Genomic DNA, 20,213 nt, shown 5'->3' with positions numbered 1-20,213 from the left:
ACCAATGCTAATTTTTCCTCCAACTAGAAAAGAACATTAACTGGCATCTACAAAAGAAAGATTAGATTCATAATCGCCCCCCAACAGGATCGAAAAGCAGTTAAAAAAACTTCAAAGGAACAGCAGAAAGACCATTATATTCACCTAATAGCAGTTCTAAAACCGAGATCTTTACGACAAATCGTCGACCTTGAAGCAAAATAGCAAAGGAATATATTGAACCAGTTGCTACTTTACCAACAAGAAAAGGTAAGAGCAGAAGCAATTCTATACAGGCTAATCTACACAGGCTATTGTTAGCTAATTATTGACAGAAGAGAAATGGCTAAGAAGCTTTAAATCAATACCTACTCATAGTTAATACCAAGTTAATACCAAGTAGCCTACATAACCAAGTCTTGAAGGAATGGATTCAATAACCTTGAGAAGAATAACTATAAACTAATGACTCACAATGCCAGAGATTTGGAATACTTGATAGTGTTGGCAAGGCCTTGCAGAAGAACATATTCGGTTCCAGGGGGGGTAAATCCAATATTTCAACCGATTAGAGGTCCTCCCTTGAGTTCCATAAATGCTGAACACACACATCCCGAACACGGTCCTTCACTACGAAGCCTGTGTTCAGTCATGAGTGGACTCTCTCGACTCCACTTTTACAACTCCGGGCATCCCTCCTGTAACACAAGGGGAAATAGAGGGGGAAAATGATTATGCCATTGTTAAAGAGCCAACTACGACTACGATTAGGTCTAACCATACAAATGATAGACCCAATAGCGAGGCCTCCAACACTATCATCTATCACTACAACTCTCTCTACTCTACACTACACTACACCTTTTGTATTCCTACTTCAAATGTAAGATAAAGAATGAAACATCTATCACCTAGTTCTTCATACCGTCTACGACAGATGATCTAGACGATCTAAAGGACAAGAAAAACATAAAAAATATCTGAATATATAAGTAGGAAACAAATTGTTACAACTCAAACAAAGTGAAAAGATGAAAATCGATCACAGATAGCTAAAAAAGACATTCATAAAGAGACCAAATTTAACTACGTTCCGCAACAAAATACTAAATAACCGAAGCATCATCGAATAAACTTCTAAAACAGCTACTTATTTTAGACTAGAAAAATTAATACTGCAAGCTACTTGGATTCAAGCAACCCCACCAGGCTCATTGTGTTACAAATCGGGCCACCGTTTCAGTCAGCAGCAAGAAAACCTCTTTTTTTCCATAAGCAACTTGAAAACATCGATCTCATAAAACAAACACGGATACACAGAACATGGCACGATCCAGTTTACTTTTGATCATTGAATTACTGTTGTTGGGCTTGCCGAGCTTGTCCACCAGCATAACCACCTGTATAACCTACTTGTCCTCCATCAGATCTCCATGCAGCATTTCCATAACCAGTGTTGTTTCCATTAGCATCCCCATAGCCATTTCCCATGTAACCACCACTGTTCCCTTGTAACTCTCCCCCACTTGGAGCACCCCCGACGTTGCTATTTGAGGCACTACCAGACCGTCCTCCACCTGCACCATAACCAGATTGACTCCCATACGAGCCATCGCCTCCACCGTAACCATAACCTTGATTTCCAAGCCCACCATATCCATAACCCTGGTTTCCATACCCAGCAGCTCCACCAGGAGAATGACCAGTGGGTGCAGATCCAGGTCCTCCACTGCCAGCTCCAGCATTGCCTCCAGGAGCACCACCCCAAGGAGCAGCATTACCATAACCCATGGCTCCATACCCAGAGGGAGCTTGAGTGGACCATGAACTTCTCGGTCCACCTTGAGGACCACTCCCATAACCAGCATTAGCAGCATTCGGGTTACCGTAGGCTACAGCTGCAGGGGCGCCATACCCAGTATTCGAACTGCTGTAACTTCCATAACCACCATATCCCATGCCATTGTTCGATGAACCATACCCATACCCAGGATTACTATATCCAGAGGAACCATAAGGTGGGAACCCTCCACCAGAGCCCTGAGATTGCATATACCTACTCGAATCCATACGACTATCATAAGAATTCGAATTAACACCACCAGAAGACCCATAACCTTGATAACCACTGCCACCCATTGAATGACCACCCGCACCTGGATTAGCATCTTTAGGAAGGGCACGCTTAACTTCTACTTGTTTACCATTCAAATCATGAAATGTCTTATGCAAAACCCTGTCAACAGCTTCTTCAGTATCAAACGATATAAATCCAAATCCCCGTGGACGCCTAGTATTTTGATCATACATGACTACGACATCGGTTACATGGCCATACGCCTCAAAGTACTCTTTAAATCCTTCTTCAGTTAATGTTGGAGGCAATCCCCCAACAAAAATTTTTTTAGTCCTCATGTTTCCTCCACCACCACCACCAGAATTCCTAGTAGCATTAGAATTGCTTGCTCTAGCAGGGGTCTGCTGTTCTTCCCGTGATAAGGCCCTCTTGGCCTCAACCTATAAAAGAATATAAATACAAATGCTAAAATGTAACTAAACAAATATGACTACAGAAGATTAAAGTATAAACTCCACAGATTCATAGCAACCCATTTCTGATGTTTCAAGATCATATTGGAAACATAAACTACGCTGAAATGAAATTACAGAACAACTCGGACCCTTTTGTCAATCCCTCGCCTGATGAACAAAACAATGCACCAACCAGAATCATCGTAAAAAGGGCCAAATCAGAAATCAAAAAGGCCAAAACTCCAAATATGGAAAGAAGAAAGTAAAAAAAGGGAATCTGACGCACCGTTTTACCATCGATGGTGTGCTTATCCTGAAGAACTCGATCGAGAACAGAGGGATCTGAGAAAACGACGAACCCAAACCCTCTAGGTCTGCTAGTGATCTTATCCCTCATCACCACCGTATGCATCACTTCACCATAGTTGCTAAAGTAGTCCTTAAGCTTATCCTCGGAGGTTTCCCATGAAATTCCACCAATGAAAAGCTTCCCCTGATCCGAATCCATTGCCCCTTTCCCTGGTTTTCACGAGATACCCAAATGAATGGAGAAATCGATTCGGGTGTTCTTCCTCAGCTTCGGTCTGAAAATTGAAATTCGTTTTCTGGGTTATGGGGAAAGGATTTCGGAGGGGGGAAATGGAGAGAGAAGAGGGTTTGTAGCCGACTGGGGGCTTCAAGGAAGAACAAAGAGAGGAGAGAGAGAGAGAGGAATGAGGAGAGAGAGAGAGAGCTTTGGTGAATCTGATGGTAATAAAAAGAGTGCTTTTCTCTGTAGGAGTAGGGTTTGAGAGAGTGGACGGTATGCCATTTGAACGATCAAGATTGGTTTGTTTCAATGCAAGAAAGTTCAATTAACGGTCAAGATTGGTTTGTTAGTCACGTGATTTGCACGAGAGTGAAGACCAATGGTGTTAGAATGAAATCTAATGTGTCTCAATATTGGTGGCCAATTATTTATTAATATGCATATATTTTTTTGCATTTAATATTCTATTTAAAAAAAATGGTAAATTTCTTCTTTGAATTTCATTTTCATAATATTCTTTCGAATATTATACCAAAAAACGGTATCTAGTTCTTTATTTATGGACTCATTAAAAAATGATTGATTAATTTGTATAATGTCGTGTTAAGGAAATAAAGTATTTTCATCCGATACTAATTTTAACTTTTGCAAGACTTTTGATAGGATAGATTTTTTGTCCGTTGCAAGACTTTTGATTCGATAGATTTTTTATGTCATGCCATATTTGTTAATACACGTGGTGATTGACCTTACCCTATATTTATGATTTGGGTTGAGTTGTCTGAACCTGTCAGGTTCTCAAGTCTTATGAACACACACTGTCAAGTTCTCAAGTCTTATGAATACACGATCGTAAAAAATAGGAGAAAAGGTGTGCATTCGTATACATAAGGGGAAGAAAATGACAACTAAAAAGACAATAAGACACTTAAAAATTGAAAAAAGAAAAAGAGAATAAAACTGTGTAGGCACCCACATGCTTGGCCCTGCATTCATTACAAAGCGCCAACGTTATTCTTACCTTATTCAAACTACTCTGGGGCCAAGCATTTCCTTTCCCTTCTTGTCTGGCTTTGTACCTGGACCATTCCTGAGCTTCTGCACGTACTAAATGGAGTGTTTTCTTGCTCGTTTCGGTTATTGTAAGCATTGAAAGCAATGTCGATGAAAGGTCCATCACAGTTAAAAGCTATCCCCATAACTCCTCGAACATCGAATTCAAGAAGCATTTCAAGACTATAATTTCAAGACTATAATTTCATAAGGTAGCTCAAATCGAACTATCAAACTAATTCGATGAAATGAGAAATGCAAACTTTGGATACATAAATAAGCTTGAGTCAAATTTTGTGAGATCCCATGTTAGTTGGAGGAAGGAACGAAGCACTCCCTACAAGTGTGGAAACTTTTTCCTAGTAGACGCGTTTTAAAACCTTGAGGGGGAGCCTGGAACAAAAAATCCAAAAAATGATAATATTTGCTAACAGTGGACTTAGACGGTTACAAATGGTATCAGAGCAAGAAACCAGGCAGTGACTAGGACACGACCCCTAAAGGGGGTGGATTTTGAAATCTCACATTGGTTGGAGAAGGGAATCAGAAAAGATGGGTTGGCACCAGGATCCTTATTCGCTACTCTGCATTCGTAGTGTGTAGCCAAAGGAAATATATCGAGCCTAAAGTCATCCTAAGCACGGGTTACAAGGCTAAAGAACTATTTCTTTGGAAAGCAAAAACTGAGATTGGATATTTCACGATATTCCACGACATAGCAACATGGCAATGAATGATACAAATTCTAAGGCGAACATATTGCGTTAGCCCCTACCCCAGTGATAAGCAGCTACTAAAGGAAGTCTGGTCCACATGCCAAAGTAAACTAACCCTTTAGATTCAAATTTATGAACACAGATATTGAGGAACACCTTAATGTTCCTCACAACATACAGATAGACAGATGATTTGGAAACAAAAGTAACACAGCAGAAACAATTGTGCTATCCAATGGATGCCACTGTTATGCAGATAGACAGATGAAGACTTTCTTCATTCTAAACTGCAGCCAAAACCATAATCCTGCATAGCAGACACACTAACTAGGCACAGCCGAAATCGATATTACGATTGGTTACTTCTGCCTGATGGAGATGAATGGCAGGTTTTAGAGATAGAGAGATAAGCAGTACCGTAATCGCCCAATCTCACTGCTAACAGATATTGTCTTTTTTGGACTTTCCCTTTCGAGCTTCCTCTCAAAATTTTAAAATGTGTCGTTCCCCTTCTAAGTAATTTTGTTCCCCTCTCTAACCAATGTGGGATCTCACAATCCACCCTTCTTGGGGGCCCAACATCCTCGCTGGCACACCGTTCGGTGACTGACTCTGATACCATTTGTAACAACTCAAGCCTACCGCTAGCAGATATTGTCTTCTTTGAACTTCCCCTCAAGGTTTTAAAACATCTGTTATGTAGAGGTTCCCGCATTCTTATAAGGAATACTTCATTCCCCTCTCCAATCAACGTGGGATCTCACAATCTACTCTCCTTAGGGGCCAACGTCATCATTGGCACACTTTCCGGTGACTGGCTATGATACCATTGGTAAGAGCCCAAGCCTACCACTAGCAGATATTGTCCTCTTTAGGATTTCCCTCAAGGTTTTAAAACACGTTTGTTATGGAGAGTTTTTGCACACCTTTATAAGGAATGATTCGTATCCCTCTTCGACCTATGTAGGATCTCACAATTATATTCTTTTTTGTTCATTTCTACTACCACATGAAAGCATATAATTCGGCCAAAAAGTAGCAAGAACAAGATGATAAGCTAGTGGACATAATGAACTACGAGGTAAACTAATCTACTAAATTCTCTATTAATCAATACTTCAAAAAGAAGATTAAAAAACAGAGAAACTTACAAACATTTACTGTGGCCTAAAGCATGAATGAACAAATCATTTGTTCTTCAACATAATGACATAATGATATGAAGAATACCGTCAAGAATGTGTAGCTACACCTTCAGTCCATTTCAAGCTCAGGAGCTGAGCGAATCAACAGTCTCCTGTCCAAGCTCAGCCAACAATGGGCCACTTCCCTGGCCGATCCTAAAATTCCTGTTGCTGGACAACAAGCCAATCAAACCTAAACCCAATATCAAAACTAAAACAACATGGCCAATGAATATTAGGTTCATCAAAGCAATGCCCCTCAGACCATCTTCCTCAAGATCACATTGTACAAAAGCGTCACCAGTAGCAGGCAACACCAACATTGCACGACAACCCTTCAAAGCAAATGCATCGGTATACAAAGACAAGCCAATTTGAAACAGCCATGTGCCCTTAAACGTTAAGCCAGAGGAAAGTAGAAATTCAGCGAAAAATGCAGACGGTTTCATAGATAAAAACAAGCAGGAACAAGCGCAAAGAAGGGTTAATCCTCCAGAAATGTGATACAAATCACCACCAAGACCAGTAATCCCCTTACCAATCACGGAAAACTCAACAAGAAACGCAACTCCGGCGAAAACGAAGATGAAACTCTCACTTACAAGAAGAGGACCGAGATTTTCCCGCAAAATGATGAGAATCGCAAGCGCCCAGAAGAAGAAAATGGCGACTGATTGCTGGGAAAATGCGAGCCTGTAGTAGGGTTACCGGAAAACGCGATGAAAAGGAAAATTTCGGAGAAGGCGGCGATAGGGAGGAGGAGGAGGAGGGAATATAAGTCGCAATTCTTCCATTTGGGTTCGGATAAGTACCAGATTTTTGATCGGCAAAGAGATGGGTTGTTGAGGTAAATGGAGGAAGAACCGAGGAGCCGACGAACGCCGATGGGGGCGAGGATGAGGGAGGCAGAGAGGTGGGTTGCAAGTGACGCCATTGACAAGGGCTTGGTAAGAAGCTTGCTAATGAAAAATAAAATAAATTAAATCAAACATTTAATCTTTCAATTTAGTCTTTGTAGATCTTAATTAAAATTTAACGAGATTTCATCAATAACAACTTACTATAATCACTAGATTATTAAACTATTTCAGAATTTAAACCATAATGACTCAATTATTATGAAATACAAAATACTAAAAATCTTTTTAAAAAATATAATATGAAAGACAAGGAACATTAAACATGATGGTGAATCCTCGGTCAAATGGGGAGGGATCAAGGGATTTATGTGACATATTATGTTATTAATATTAAAATTATGCTAAGGTATGAATCTCAAATGGGGTCGTCGTCTAGTCTTCTTCACGGCGGAGATGGAGCCACGGTGATGAGATAAGCTAGCAGACAGGGCCCCTTTCCAATTGAATTCAACAAGCTCATATTCTCCCCTAATTATGGACCATAGGAAGCAATCGCATGAACAATTCCATTCAATTGGATTCACAACTCTGCTTTTGAAACAAAACGCCAAAACCCTAGCCAAGTGTGTGGCTCATAACCCCTCTCTCGATCCCCAATTTCCCTCACCCACATTTCGCCTCCATTTCACATCCAAATATCAAGCAAAGAGGCACTGAGAGGGAGAAGGAGTTGGAACCGTACCTGTTAGCTGAGGAAGAAGAAGAAGCGGAAGAAGCTGTTTCCATGGCGGCGACTTCGATTTCTGCGACTGGATTGTGCTGTTCGTCTTCTTTCATTGGAGGATGGGGGTCTTCAGTGGCCGGCGAGGATTACGCGCTGCTGGCGGCGAGGCCGGCCGCGGTGCAAGTGGGAGGGGGGAAGGCGGTCAGGTTCCGGCCGATGATGAAGAACGTGAATGAAGGGAAAGGGGTTTTCGCGCCGTTGGTTGTGGTTACTCGGAATATCATCGGCAAGAAGCGCTTCAATCAGCTTAGGGGCAAAGCAATTGCCTTACATTCACAGGTATTGGTTATTCATTTTCTTTTCCCATTAATCTCAATTTGTTTGTTTAGAAATAATTATTTGTTAGGCCATAAAATTTATATACTAAACACTACGCTATATTACTCTAATTTTGATATATATTCCTTCATCTAATTTGAGGATAGTTTCAAAACTACACGAAGAAAAAGAAAAGCTTCAACCGACTCTTAAACATGGTATAAATTGTTAGGCTCATTGGCTCGTGCATGGGAATCTTTCTAGTCCTCATTCGTTGGTCCTCTCTTTTCTCATTTTAATCTTGTGGTCGAACTCCCATGGACCAGACTCTTTTAAACATTATACAAATAGTTAGGCTCATTACCTCATGCACCCGAATCTTTCTAGTCCCCATGAGTTGGTCTCTACTTACTTATTTTGACCTTGTGGTCGAACTCCTCTAAGCTTCACTCCATGGCGCAGAACTGTCTCGAGGTCATGAGATCACACTCCCTCGTTTCTTTCATTCTTCTTTTTCGAGTGAATCCCAGGGAAGGTCCTGTCGATATGATTAAACAACCTCTAAAAGAGAAGGATACTGAATTTCAAATACGAAACAATCGAACTTTAACCAAACTTAACCAATATGAGTACTTGTTGATTTTGAAAGTGGTGTGAATGTGTGTTGGTGTTTGTCAGGTAATCACAGAGTTTTGCAAATCAATTGGAGCTGATGGAAAACAAAGACAAGGGCTAATCAGGCTGGCCAAGAAGAATGGAGAAAGACTTGGATTCCTTGCCTGAGATCTTCTTCGTCTTCTTCTTATGCCCTTCTCCTGTTTTCTATTCCATTCAGTTCATCAGCTGTAATATCATCTATACTCAAAACACTCACTCTTTTAGTACTCGCAGGAAATGCTTCATTTTTCAAAATTACACTCTCCCATAACCTTCTCTCTAAACATGATTATGGAAACATGCAATACAATTATACATGGAACATCTGAATTGAGTGTCTTGGATTCAAAAACAAAGCCAAAAAAAGAACTTGCCTCAAAGTTTAGCAGCTCAACATGATCAAGTTAATGATCAGACACTGTACCGAGACGACTTCGCCAACTTTTCCCTTCTCAGATCCTCCTGTAACCAACCGAGACAAATAGAGATGTAATCTATGAAATGGGACGAACAGAAGAGAAAAATGTTGATAATCATAAAACTGAAGTTTACATGAAAGCTGAAGGAAATCTTGTCGGTAACGTCGATAATCTCCTTCCATTTCCTACCGATGCTCATCTGCATCGATCGGAAAGTACAGAATAAGTTAGACGGTCTTTAGAACTGAGTAAACGAAGTTCTAAGCAAACAAGAGGGGCAAAACACAACCGGTAATCCACACACATCAAAAGATTCACAACAAAAGCTATAATTTTCGTATAAGCAGAGAACAGGACATCTCTCAGAGATTCATGAGCTGATATAAGATAAGGATCATAGTTGGCAAGATCATAGTGAACAAACGTTATGCTGAGAATTCGAAATAATCTCGGCGATGACACGGTCTCGCTACCATCTACAAAACTAACAACGACTAACCTGAACAGCCTCATTTGTTGCTGTCTTGGTCCACAGTGCAAGCTTGTCCTGCCTCTGGCGCAGACTGGCAACTACGCCACAGATCACATCAGACTCCTCAAATTGTTCCCCAATCAATGCCATCAACTACCCAATAACGAAGGACATGAAATTTTAGACCAAATTAAAGCAAGCAATTACCACAAATTCATGCAACCAACAATGAGATTAGGTTAGTCTTTGTATACCGTTTCCAGCCACATGGTATCGAGGTTAGTCTTTCTACTGCTCGTGACAGTCCATTTTCCTCCATTAGCACACTCAGGATCTTCCCATTTCGGTTCAACTCTAGCTTTGAACAAGTGAAAATCTGCATTAGCCGGCAACTTGCTCGGCTTCAATATCTGATCGTAAAAACTGTACAAAAGCCCGGAATCACAAATCGAAGAAAAAGAATATGAACAAAATCGTAGCAGAACGTCAAAGAAAAATGAAAACAGAACCAGTTTAATCATTGGCACAGAGGGGGATCGAAGGACGTACCACCAAAATTCTTCGACACTGTCGAAGGTATAGACCTTGCGCAGAGAGCTGCCCCATTCAGCACCTTGCTTCGGCCTCGACTGGTTATCGAACCTGTTAAGGATATTTAGTAATAAATTATTGTTTACCATATATATTATATTTGATATTTTATTATAAGGCAAATATCTAATATTTGCTTTATTATCATAGGTATCTTTCCATTTATTGTTATTTCCATTTATTACTATTTCCATATCTTTGTAATTCATTTGATTATAAATAAGATAACTTTCACACCATTTAGGTGTGGTGGATTAATCAAACATTCACAGAACCAAAAGGTCCATTTTCTCTCCAACATATGGGACTGCTCAATGGAATCGCCTACTTCTGTCGCCGCCGCCATTGCCGCCGCCGCAGGACTCTCCACCGCTACGTCACCGGCCATATCTTGGGCGCTGAAATCCCCCTTTTTCTTTGGACTAATTGGGGTAGGAACACGAATAGGAAATTTTTTATGAATCAACGAAGTTTTAGGCTTCAAACTTGTTAGATTCTGTTGAGACTCGGCCCAAAACTCTGGACCCAAGGCCCGTAAAATTCAAGGTTCGCGTCGATCTTATCGAAAAAGAGAGAGAGAGATAAAGAGAAATGAGAGCGGCGAAGGACAGATGGGTCGTGTCGATCTAGGCCTGCAGCAAACAAAACGTTGGCACACCACAAAGCCACCTCAATCCCCTTCTCATCAATTTCCCTCTTTATAAAATCTCCCGAAAAGTCACTTACCATCGCCACCGCCACTGCTTGCAATCTCTCCGCCATGGCTTTATCAATGGAAAACGAAGCCACCGCCACCGAGGCTCGATTTGCGCCCGTCACTCGCGAGCGAAGGGTCCGCAACGACCTCGAAACCACAATCCCCAAGCCATGTGAGCCCTCAAAAACTAAACTTACTTCGTTGAAATCACAGTTTAGACAATCCCGGTTTCATAGTTCTTTTTTTGGTTATGAAATGATCAGATTTGGCGAGGGCGTTGGTGGCGCCGGACACCAGCCACCCGACGGGGACGGTGGGGCATAATCACTATGGAATGACAGTTCTTCAGCAGCATGTCGCCTTCTTCGACCAAGATGATAATGGCATCGTTTACCCTTGGGAGACTTATGTTGGTGATTATCATCATTTTTAGTCACAAAGCTTTGTAATAACAATACTAACAATGTTTTGAATGTTATCTTTGAAGGGCTAAGAGCTATTGGATTCAACATGTTAGTGTCCCTAATTATGGCAATTGTTATAAATATCGCCATGAGCTACCGTACTCAACAAGTAAGTAAATCGTGGCAACTCCAAAGAATTGAAGAAGTAGATTTGATAATGTGATGAAATTTGCAGGGATGGATCCCATCGCCCTTTCTCCCGATCTACATTTACAACATTCACAGAGACAAGCATGGGAGCGACACTGGAACCTATGACACTGAGGGACGGTACGTGGCGGTGAATTTCGAGAACATTTTCAGTAAGTACGCTAGAACACAGCCGGACAAGCTGTCCCTTGGTGAGCTATGGGACATGACTGAAGCCAACCGTCTAGCTTTCGATCCCTTCGGATGGTATGCATTGACCGTTCTTTCTTCTATGTCATAAGTTAATACTCTTTAGTTTCCTATCGTTCTAAGTCTTTGTCATGCCATGCCCTCTTGACTCCCGCAGGGTGGCATCCAAACTCGAGTGGTTCATACTATACGTGCTGGCTAGGGATGAAGATGGCTTTCTCTCTAAAGAGGCTATAAGGAGATGTTATGATGGGAGCTTGTTTGAGTATTGTGCCAAGATGAATCTGAGTGCTCAGTCCAAGATGTATTGAGCTCAACCTCCTCATCTGTTTATTACTACTATCCAACTCAACTCATGCACAGCTAAGCTCAGCTCATGTTTCCTCTGTAAATTACTGATATATAGATTGTGTAACCAAGAAGGAACAACAGAATAAGAGCTTTGGTTGTGTTAATTTCTTTTCTTGTTTGTCTTGGCTTCTAAATGTCATCTATATGTATATATGTCTTTCGTTGAGGTATTTATATGCAACATGGTGTCTTGGGTACTTCATTCTTCATCTACCCTTATAAACAACTTCAATTTTCTTAGCTTCAACTGTAGTAGTTTTATGGGTCACTCAAGGGCATACGAAGTCAATAGCAGGGCATTCAAGAACACAAGGGGAAAATATTAATGATATGATTGCCAGTTCAGAATCTAATTCATTGACCCAAAAATGATCCATTAAATCTCGCATTGGAAGAGACAGTAATTTAAAGAAACCACTAGGATATCAAAAATTACGAGGTGTTATAACCACAGAATCGAGAAGAATGATACTCTAGACGTACACTAAACGATAGCATTGGCTGCACTTGCGATCCTAGGCCATAAATCCGCACACTCCTTTCCGATGGGACCTGTGATTGCAGAACCTGCAACAGCAGCAACAAACGAACTTCATAACCTTGCAAGATTAAAAGACTAGGAGAATGAGCATTTTCATCTGGTGAATGAGTCGTACCTTTCATTTCTCCTTTTGGGTTCACAATCACTCCTGCATTATCTGCATCCACAATATACATTTCGAAATCAAATACCGATGTGATATACACAAGTATATTAAAACAAAATTTGTAGACGGATAATATCATACTAACTAAATGGCAGAATGAGTCCAAGAATGGAAGTATTATGAAATGAACAATGTTATGTCCACAAGGAGCCAGAGGATATGAGCGTGAAAGTTTCAACACATCTTCAATGATGAAGACTGTCAAATTACAAGACCCATAACAGTTTCAACCGTTACAATAAGGAAGATAGATGACTTATGCCTGGAAAATAGATGGGGTCCAAACGACGAACTTGGGAACTTTTTAATCAAATGAACTGAAAACATGTTGCTTTGGATTTTACTTTCTAAACTTGGTTTCTATTATAATTGCATATTTGGGGCCGCATTTTTGGTTATTTTAGCCCAATGAGCCGCCGCCGGTACTACATCCCATAGTGAAAAGTAAAATAAACATCTATGCAACCCAAAACTCGGATATGTTTGATATCTATTCCTCACAGAACCATATTAGAAATAGAGAATAAATGGACTGAAAACATCTATCTAGCTTCAACAGACGTGTTAATCATGGGATTCTCAGGTTCGAACAACTGCAAGCAATCACAATTCAGCAAGGCAACCAGTAATAACAAAAACCTGAAGACACAAATAAGAGTTCAAAGACAAGACGTGATAGATATCAGACGTCAACAGGCAAATACAAATCCAGGTCAAGTTCGAACATGTGTACCATAGTGCTTTCTAAAACAAGCAAATTTGGAGCTTATCAAGAGAAACACATGTATCGTATATATACCTTCGAAGTACATGAAAACCCCATCCTTTCGCCGCCATGGCTTGCGCTGCCTGACAATGACAGCAGGAAGAACCTTCTTCCTGAGATCGGGCTTTCCCTTCTTGACAGTGGCCATCACCATATCTCCAACACAAGCCGATGGCAATCTGTTCAAACGCCCCTTGATACCCTTCACTGAGATGATGTACAGGTTCTTAGCTCCAGTGTTGTCTGCACAATTCACCGTCGCTGCCACCGGTAGACCAAGTGACATCCTAAACTTGTTACCTGCAGATCCTCCGCGCCCTGCACCAACAAGAAGCAGATCGATCATACCCATTCCAGAGTTCACACATGGAAAATCGATCACTCCTCCACTAGTAAATTGTGGATTCGATACAGATTCAATAAAAAGCCCCAAAAAATGGGTACTTCCAAAGCAAATGAAACAAGAACATGATTTTCCGGCGAGAAAAGAACACAGGAAGAACGAAAACGAAACCTAAACCCAAAATCTAGATGGTGAAACTGCGAAGAACGAAGAGGTGAGGCACAAGGGTTCGCTTACCTCGCTTCGACATTTTCGCCGGCAGAAACGAGAATCTGAGAGGAACTTATGATCTTTCATGGCCATTTATATACAGATGGGACCTAGGGTTTGTTTACGGCCAAAAATTCGAATAAAATTAAAATTAATTTTAAATTCTGCTAAATTATGATTATTGTGTTTTTTTTTTTTTTTTCCTCTTTTTAATTAAAATTTAAAATTGAATATATAATTTTATTTATAGAAATTTTACTTCTTTTATTTTAATTATTTTATCTAACAAAAAAAAAATAAAGTCACGAGAGCTTAGGTTCATAGTAGACAATATCATACCATGTGGAGGTTCGTGATTCCTAACACATGAGTCACTATGAAAAGGGTTTGTTGTAATCAAGTTGAGATGGTAAAATCTCGTGTTTAACTAATGGTAGATTATTCATTTTGCAATCCGAGCATGATTTAGTTGATAAAATAACTACTACCTCAAAAGTCGATAATTCATTCGTTCATGTCTGTTTTGTCAAGTTTTACCATTGTAGAGGTTCGTGGTTCCTAACACATGGGTCAGTGTGAAAAGTGTTTCTTGTAACTAAGTCGAAATAGTAAATTTTCGATGTTTAACTGACGATAGATTATTTATTTTATAATCCGAACATGATTGAAACCTTAAAAGAAACAAAATCGAGACGAGCTTTATAATTAAATTGGGAGATATACATATAATTTATTGCAACTTTGAGGGCACAAACCCCTAACATGTACAAATCAAGGATTTTGAATTTGTTGATGGAAATATCTACAAATTGAAAAGTTTCTAATTGCTAGGTGGGGCCTCACTCAAAACTTATTTCTATTTACGACCCTTCTCTTTTTCACTATCTCTTTCTCTACCACATATCTCTTCATATTTGTAATTGGGTCCTGCAAAATTGTAGTTTCTTTCTCTTTTTCTTTTTAAATTTATTTTTAATTACCAACTTAAAAAAAAAAAAAGAAATAAATAAATAAAATCAAATCCAAGACTGGATTGGATAGCTGCGTTTCAACGAGTTCACTCCACTGATATGAGCAAATATGTCTGAAGAATCAACCATGCTATCTTCTTCCTTCACAACTACCTGCATAACAAAAGGCATTGGTCGGGTTTATAAGTAAAGGAATATATCTCCGTTGGAATGAGGCCTTTTGGAGAAACCCAAAATTAAGGCCCGAGAGCTTATGCTCAAAGTAGACAATATCGTACCATTGTAGAGAGTCGTAATTCCTAACCGTGACTTTTGAAAAGTTGGCTTAGAGAGAAGCTTTACCTCTTCTTCTTCTCCTTCATGGATGCTACAAGCAGCCCTGTGATTCTCCGTCAATTCGTCGTTCTTGGCGAACCGTCCCCGAACCCGTGGGCGGCTATCTGCTAGCGTTTTTCGGCAGGCGTACTGTTAATTTGCCTCCATCATTAGCGATGTCTCGAGTTTGAATATAAAGAGGGGAGGGGGAGAGATGGAGAGGAAAAAATACCTTGATTTTCTTGCTGAAGTTCCTCTCATTTCTTTTCTTCATGTACCTATGAATCTTCTGCTTCCTCTCTTCCACAGAGAGTTTGCCAACTTTGAAAGTACTGTCCTTCAAGCTTGAGAGATCTGATGCTAATGAAGTGCAGTTCATTGCCCCAGCAGCCAGTTGCAGATTCTCATCGCTAAGTACCTTCTATATACAACAAAAACGTAGCGTGATCGTGAGTTGAATGGTTTAGTTCGTCGTTTTCGAAGACGTGTTATGTTCGAAAAGATTTTAGTTAGTTAAGTACCTGAAGGTCTGCTGGATTGAAAGTCCCCTGCATATAGTCTTGGCTGTAGAGTCCACAGTTGTCTCCTTGATAGTCAAGGTCTTGTGGTTGCAATTCTGCGCTGAGGAGCGGGAACATACCGCAATTTTCGACCGACGACGATGACACAGTGAGGTTCATTGGTGGCGTAGGCAGGTAAGTTGGCATGGTTGCTCCGACGAACGAGCACGAAGGGGAGGAAGGATTCAATGGCATGTAGGAAGTGAAGGAAGACAAGCAATCGTCGACGTAAATCGAAGGTAGATCTTCGTCGATGAAAGTTCCTGGAGCCATAGGACACTGCAGAAGCCCATCAATCATGGGATCTAGTAATGGCATCTGAGACTGCACTTGAGAAACGTCGAACTGCCCCGACTGGATGGTGAGATATTGAGCGATCGAAAACGAATCCGATGGAGAGAAGTCTATGGAAGCAGAGATATCATTGTCAAGTTCTTCTTGGCAATCAAAGATAGTAGTCAAATTACTGTTGGTCGTAATGTTCGTCGTAGCCGATGCATCGTTAGCCGGTACGAACGATGGAGCAGCGACGACTGTATTGCCATTTTCATTGCCATTGTTATCTGCCTGATCTGGGGAATGAGGCAGATTTGTAGCATATGATGAATTATTGTCGTAATAACAATTCGAGTAAGAATTGAACTCCTCGGAGTTTTGAAGCATCTCTGAGAACAACTCGGAATCACAAAAATCATATATCTGAGCGTTGATTGGACTCGAGATTTCTTCCTGAAAACACAATATCAAACACCAACATCAACTTCTAGCCATGATCATGCATACATAAACCAAAAACGAAAGGGGACTAAACAGGAACAAGAGGCGGTTCATATAGATCGAGAAGAACGAATCTACTTCTACTAAACAGGAACAACAGATGTTTCTTATATAGATCGAGATGAACAAATCTACTTCTACTAAACTGGAACAAGAGCGGTTCTTATAGATTGAGAAGAACGAATCTACTTCTACCGATATTCCCTTCGACACGACCACACAAAAATCAACCTTCATTTTGAACAAGCAAGAATCACCATTCTTCATATTCACAACCAGAAGATGGACGAAAGGTGACTAAATGGGAACAAGAGGTGTTTCTTATAGATGGAGAAGAACGAATCTACTTCTACCGATATTCCCTTAGGCAAGACTACACCAAAATCAACCTTCGTTTCGAACAAGCAAGACGCACCATTCTTCATATTCACAACATGAAGATTGGAATCATAAAAACAACACAAACAAGCATATAAATCCCCTCTTCTTCTCAAATATGCAGCTCAGTAAAAGAAGCAGAAGAACAGTGTAAAACAATCTAAACCAACCAGAATGGTCTCTAATGCTCCATTTTTGTTGTGCAAAGCTGAAAAAGACGTGCATTTATGCTCATGTGCTCTGTGGGAGTGCAAAAAAGAAAAGCAAGAAGCTAATGGAGTACAAAATTTGCTTGAATTAGTGGTAAAAACTTCCCAGATTGGACAAACAAACAGAATTTAAAAATCAAATCCATATGAGATGCTCATCAACCACGATATCTTGAATAAGAATCCAACCCAGAAATGCTCTAACAGCAAGATTTCTCAAGAAAAAGAATTCAAACCCATTTTTCAAGCACAAAAAACTAAAAATGGCAGCTGGGAATTTCATCAAATACCTTATGGGCATTCATCAAAATGGTAACTCAATATCAAACCCGCTGATTCAAACACTCATGAATATTATAAAATAAACACTAAAGAGTAAAATGCTTACAGTGGGAAGCATTTGCTCCGATTCGGAACCGCTGCCGCCGACGATCACCTCGTGCAACATAACTCAACAATAATTAACAAAACGGGTCGTCTTAAACTTAAAGAGAATGGAAGAACAATGGATTCTGGAGCAGCAAAGATGAAGTTTCAGTGGAATTGCAACAAAGCTCCATGCGAAGCCAAACAGAGAAAAACAGAGGCAGAGATTTTATAGAGAGAGAAAAAAAAAACAGAGACAGAGAAAGGGAAATTTGTTCGTCTTGTTCCTGTGTCTGAGTGAGTTCTTTTTTCTGGGAAAATAATTATATGTCTGGAGAGAGAAAGAGAGGGAGGAGAGGGAAAGTTGTTATTTCTGGATACAGAGTTCGTTATTTTTATGGGACAATTTTGTTTTATTTTATATATAAATCTTGGGGCTGTCTGGACGGTACAGTCAGCCGAGCATTCCACGAGTGGTCAACGCGATGGTCGCGGTGGGCCATTCTAAATTGGTTTAAACGTGCTTTTCATCTCCTCATGACACGTGGAGAACTTATGTTTTAATAAATATGATTAACTTTTTTTAACCAATCAACTTTGCACGGCCCAAACTATTCACGAAAGAAACGTTTTTAATGTTTTAGCTAGTTGAGCTGTGTCAGCATTAGAGTAAATAGTAAAAGTCCGAGAAATTTTACTTTGAAAACGCTCAGTTGATTTGACAAAATATTGTTATTTTTTTTAGCGATAATAACGGTTATTTTGCTCTCCAATTCATGAACTAGCTCATAATAATCTTCATATTCGAACCATTTGGTAATTAAAATCTGATCTTTGATATGGAATTATGTCCGAGAATGAAATTTTTATAGTTTCGAGTTACGAGTGAGAAGACGACACCTATCCGAGTACTATTACTGTTTAAAAGGAAGATAAGATTTTATTTGTAGAGTGGGTTGATTAGCCAAGATACCAAAAAGTTTTGGTTAAATTCTTAAGCTGATCAATTGTCACATAAGTTCTAATTCTTTATGCATTTATATGCTACTTTTAATGAACAAATTTAAAGAGAACCTTGTCTTGATTTGACAAACTTTTGTTATATAATTTTACCATTTTTGTAAGATATGATTTGATTGAGAATATTTATATAATTCTAAATTGAGTTCGAAAACAAATGTTATATTTTAAACATTGAATCCAAATGAATGAATAAATAATTAAACTATATTTAAGTTGATCGTATAAAAATGGGATGATTCATTTTGAATCATATATAGTAATTAGATTTGCGAAGTCAAAACTATTTGTGAATTTACATATTTGTAATTATATTTTTAATAACTGGTTGAGGTTCGAACAATAATAACGTATGAAATATATCCATTAGGCAAACGAAGGTTTGTTAGACGATGAGGCTTCCTTCATCTTCAACGTCGAGACTATGACTTTCAACGAACAACGAAGCTTCCTTCATCAAGTGTGAAGGAAAAAGCCAAACTCAAATCTAAATGTTTCAAAGACGTAATAAAAACATTCTACCATCTGAAACTAAGTATTCTTCCTTCATCAGACGCGGCTAAAAATTGAACCAAACTCGAGATAAATGTTTCAAAGACGTAATAGAAACATTCTACCATAAGAAACCAAGTATTCTTCCTTGGTCAAAGTGCGAAAGAAAAACACAGGCTAAAATTGAGCCAAACTTGAGCGTTTAGCCTAACTTGAGCTAAATGTTTCAAAGATGTAACATAAACATTCTATCCTCTTAAACTAAGTATAGACACAATGAACCAAGGTTCTAATGTAACTCAAAACAAAGCGAAACCAAAGGATTTCATAAACATTCCAAGATAATGACAAACAAGCTCGAAGCTTGTTATTATTCAGTAGATCTTAAAGCATTTGCCACATTTGGCAACAAAATTCCCTTCTAAAAGAGCAACCAATGTTTTTTTCTACTTTTAAGTATAAAAATAACAAATAAGAGAGAGAGAGAGAGAGAGAGTGGCCTAACTCATGTTTTGAACCTTATGCTGTTGTGCAGTTCAGTGATATTGTTCCAATCCAAAGATCTTATGAACACTTTTTGGCTTTACTAAAGATGAAGCATATTTCATTGATTTATACTCAAAATCATGGATCCTGTGTTCATTCTCCTGCAAATCTTCCTGTTTTGTTTTCAGGGGAAACAAATTCTTAGAGAAAGATGATGCCTACAAATGCTAATGCAGAAAAGCAAATGAAATGTGTCATTTTTAAGGGAAAGAAGAGGGAGGCCCTGGCTGAAGGGAATAAATGAAAAGAAAAACTATAATGCAATGCAACCAAATTACAGGACACCTACAGAGGCTGTCTTACTTTTGAAATGCCCCTATCATGTCAGGATTTGGTTTAGCAAGTTCGACATATTCTTGTTCGATTGCCCCTCTCCGTCGGTAATAGCGACTTGGGTGCTTTGGCAAAAGATGATTCAAGGCATCCAAAAATCATATCAAAACACCTTAATTGGAGGATAAGGCTTACGAACTAACAAGGGAATCCCATTTTGAAAGGCACCTTATTGAGTATACCCTGAATATATTCAACTGTGTAAGTCTATGGCTCTCCTCACTGATATACTCGAACAAACTTGCAGCTACTTTTTCCATAACTGCAAGCTTGTCATATCCAATTGTCTCCCCTGTTTCTCTCTCGTTTTCCCGTTCGGGAGGGGGGGGGGGGGG

The 20,213-nt window shown here is 39.5% G+C and overlaps 8 protein-coding genes across 16 annotated transcripts in view; 2 read left to right on the top strand and 6 right to left on the bottom strand.

Moving 5' to 3' along the window:
* Positions 1-118: 118 nt before the first annotated feature.
* LOC111498928 (heterogeneous nuclear ribonucleoprotein 1-like) lies at positions 119-3,257 on the bottom strand. 2 transcript variants are annotated; one of them, XR_002720879.1, is made up of 3 exons: positions 2,798-3,257; positions 1,186-2,496; positions 119-677 (listed from the first exon to the last, which is right to left on the bottom strand). XR_002720879.1 is itself a non-coding variant. In XM_023150303.1 (2 exons), exons 1-2 carry the CDS (start codon positions 3,017-3,019, stop codon positions 1,336-1,338), a joined length of 1,383 nt encoding a protein of 460 aa, XP_023006071.1. In that variant the 5' UTR covers positions 3,020-3,257; the 3' UTR covers positions 950-1,335. The 2 variants fall into 2 exon arrangements, 1 of the variants encoding a protein (XP_023006071.1); XM_023150303.1 differs by lacking the exon at positions 119-677 and having other exon boundaries at positions 950-2,496.
* A 2,613-nt stretch (positions 3,258-5,870) lies between these two features.
* LOC111498877 lies at positions 5,871-7,639 on the bottom strand. Its single transcript, XM_023150231.1, has 3 exons — positions 7,568-7,639; positions 6,806-6,952; positions 5,871-6,670 (listed from the first exon to the last, which is right to left on the bottom strand). The coding sequence occupies exons 1-3, from the start codon at positions 7,637-7,639 to the stop codon at positions 6,080-6,082; spliced, it is 810 nt and encodes a 269-aa protein (XP_023005999.1). The 3' UTR covers positions 5,871-6,079.
* On the top strand, positions 7,390-8,807 carry LOC111498938 (protein PROTON GRADIENT REGULATION 5, chloroplastic-like). The gene is made up of 2 exons (XM_023150322.1): positions 7,390-7,916; positions 8,574-8,807. Exons 1-2 carry the CDS (start codon positions 7,638-7,640, stop codon positions 8,676-8,678), a joined length of 384 nt encoding a protein of 127 aa, XP_023006090.1. The 5' UTR covers positions 7,390-7,637; the 3' UTR covers positions 8,679-8,807.
* LOC111498935 (eukaryotic translation initiation factor-like) lies at positions 8,446-10,575 on the bottom strand. 2 transcript variants are annotated; one of them, XM_023150318.1, is made up of 7 exons: positions 10,310-10,575; positions 9,993-10,085; positions 9,698-9,866; positions 9,471-9,596; positions 9,105-9,170; positions 8,922-9,014; positions 8,446-8,824 (listed from the first exon to the last, which is right to left on the bottom strand). In XM_023150318.1, the coding sequence occupies exons 1-6, from the start codon at positions 10,420-10,422 to the stop codon at positions 8,964-8,966; spliced, it is 618 nt and encodes a 205-aa protein (XP_023006086.1). In that variant the 5' UTR covers positions 10,423-10,575; the 3' UTR covers positions 8,446-8,824; positions 8,922-8,963. The 2 variants fall into 2 exon arrangements, with proteins under 2 accessions (XP_023006086.1, XP_023006085.1); XM_023150317.1 differs by having other exon boundaries at positions 8,905-9,014; positions 10,310-10,574.
* A 154-nt stretch (positions 10,576-10,729) lies between these two features.
* Positions 10,730-12,087, top strand: LOC111498934 (peroxygenase-like). The gene is made up of 5 exons (XM_023150316.1): positions 10,730-10,903; positions 10,995-11,144; positions 11,219-11,304; positions 11,371-11,591; positions 11,692-12,087. The coding sequence occupies exons 1-5, from the start codon at positions 10,795-10,797 to the stop codon at positions 11,843-11,845; spliced, it is 720 nt and encodes a 239-aa protein (XP_023006084.1). The 5' UTR covers positions 10,730-10,794; the 3' UTR covers positions 11,846-12,087.
* Positions 12,088-12,219: 132 nt separating this feature from the next.
* On the bottom strand, positions 12,220-14,025 carry LOC111498937 (60S ribosomal protein L23). Its single transcript, XM_023150321.1, has 4 exons — positions 13,939-14,025; positions 13,392-13,676; positions 12,542-12,583; positions 12,220-12,452 (listed from the first exon to the last, which is right to left on the bottom strand). Exons 1-4 carry the CDS (start codon positions 13,949-13,951, stop codon positions 12,370-12,372), a joined length of 423 nt encoding a protein of 140 aa, XP_023006089.1. The 5' UTR covers positions 13,952-14,025; the 3' UTR covers positions 12,220-12,369.
* Positions 14,026-14,922: 897 nt separating this feature from the next.
* On the bottom strand, positions 14,923-17,799 carry LOC111498929. Of its 6 annotated transcripts, none has more exons than XM_023150308.1 (5): positions 17,510-17,799; positions 15,719-16,486; positions 15,430-15,618; positions 15,225-15,347; positions 14,923-15,035 (listed from the first exon to the last, which is right to left on the bottom strand). In XM_023150308.1, exons 1-5 carry the CDS (start codon positions 17,567-17,569, stop codon positions 14,928-14,930), a joined length of 1,248 nt encoding a protein of 415 aa, XP_023006076.1. In that variant the 5' UTR covers positions 17,570-17,799; the 3' UTR covers positions 14,923-14,927. The 6 variants fall into 6 exon arrangements, with proteins under 6 accessions (XP_023006076.1, XP_023006072.1, XP_023006073.1 ...); XM_023150304.1 differs by lacking the exon at positions 17,510-17,799 and adding an exon at positions 16,670-17,085; XM_023150305.1 differs by lacking the exon at positions 17,510-17,799 and adding an exon at positions 16,670-17,085 and having other exon boundaries at positions 15,430-15,615.
* Positions 17,800-19,479: 1,680 nt separating this feature from the next.
* The window catches only part of LOC111498930 (TLD domain-containing protein 2-like), a 6,469-nt gene continuing 5,735 nt past the window's right edge, over positions 19,480-20,213 (bottom strand). For both annotated transcript variants that reach the window (XM_023150310.1, XM_023150312.1), the window contains one exon: positions 19,480-19,658. The gene's annotated coding sequence lies outside the window, so the exon portion shown is untranslated. The remainder of the gene's footprint in view (positions 19,659-20,213) is intronic.

Source organism: Cucurbita maxima, unplaced genomic scaffold, assembly GCF_002738345.1.
Source record: "Cucurbita maxima cultivar Rimu unplaced genomic scaffold, Cmax_1.0 Cma_Scf00026, whole genome shotgun sequence".
Lineage (NCBI taxonomy): Eukaryota > Viridiplantae > Streptophyta > Magnoliopsida > Cucurbitales > Cucurbitaceae > Cucurbita > Cucurbita maxima.
The sequence above is the reverse complement of the archived record's forward strand: the minus strand, read 5'-3'. Positions and strand labels throughout refer to the sequence as shown.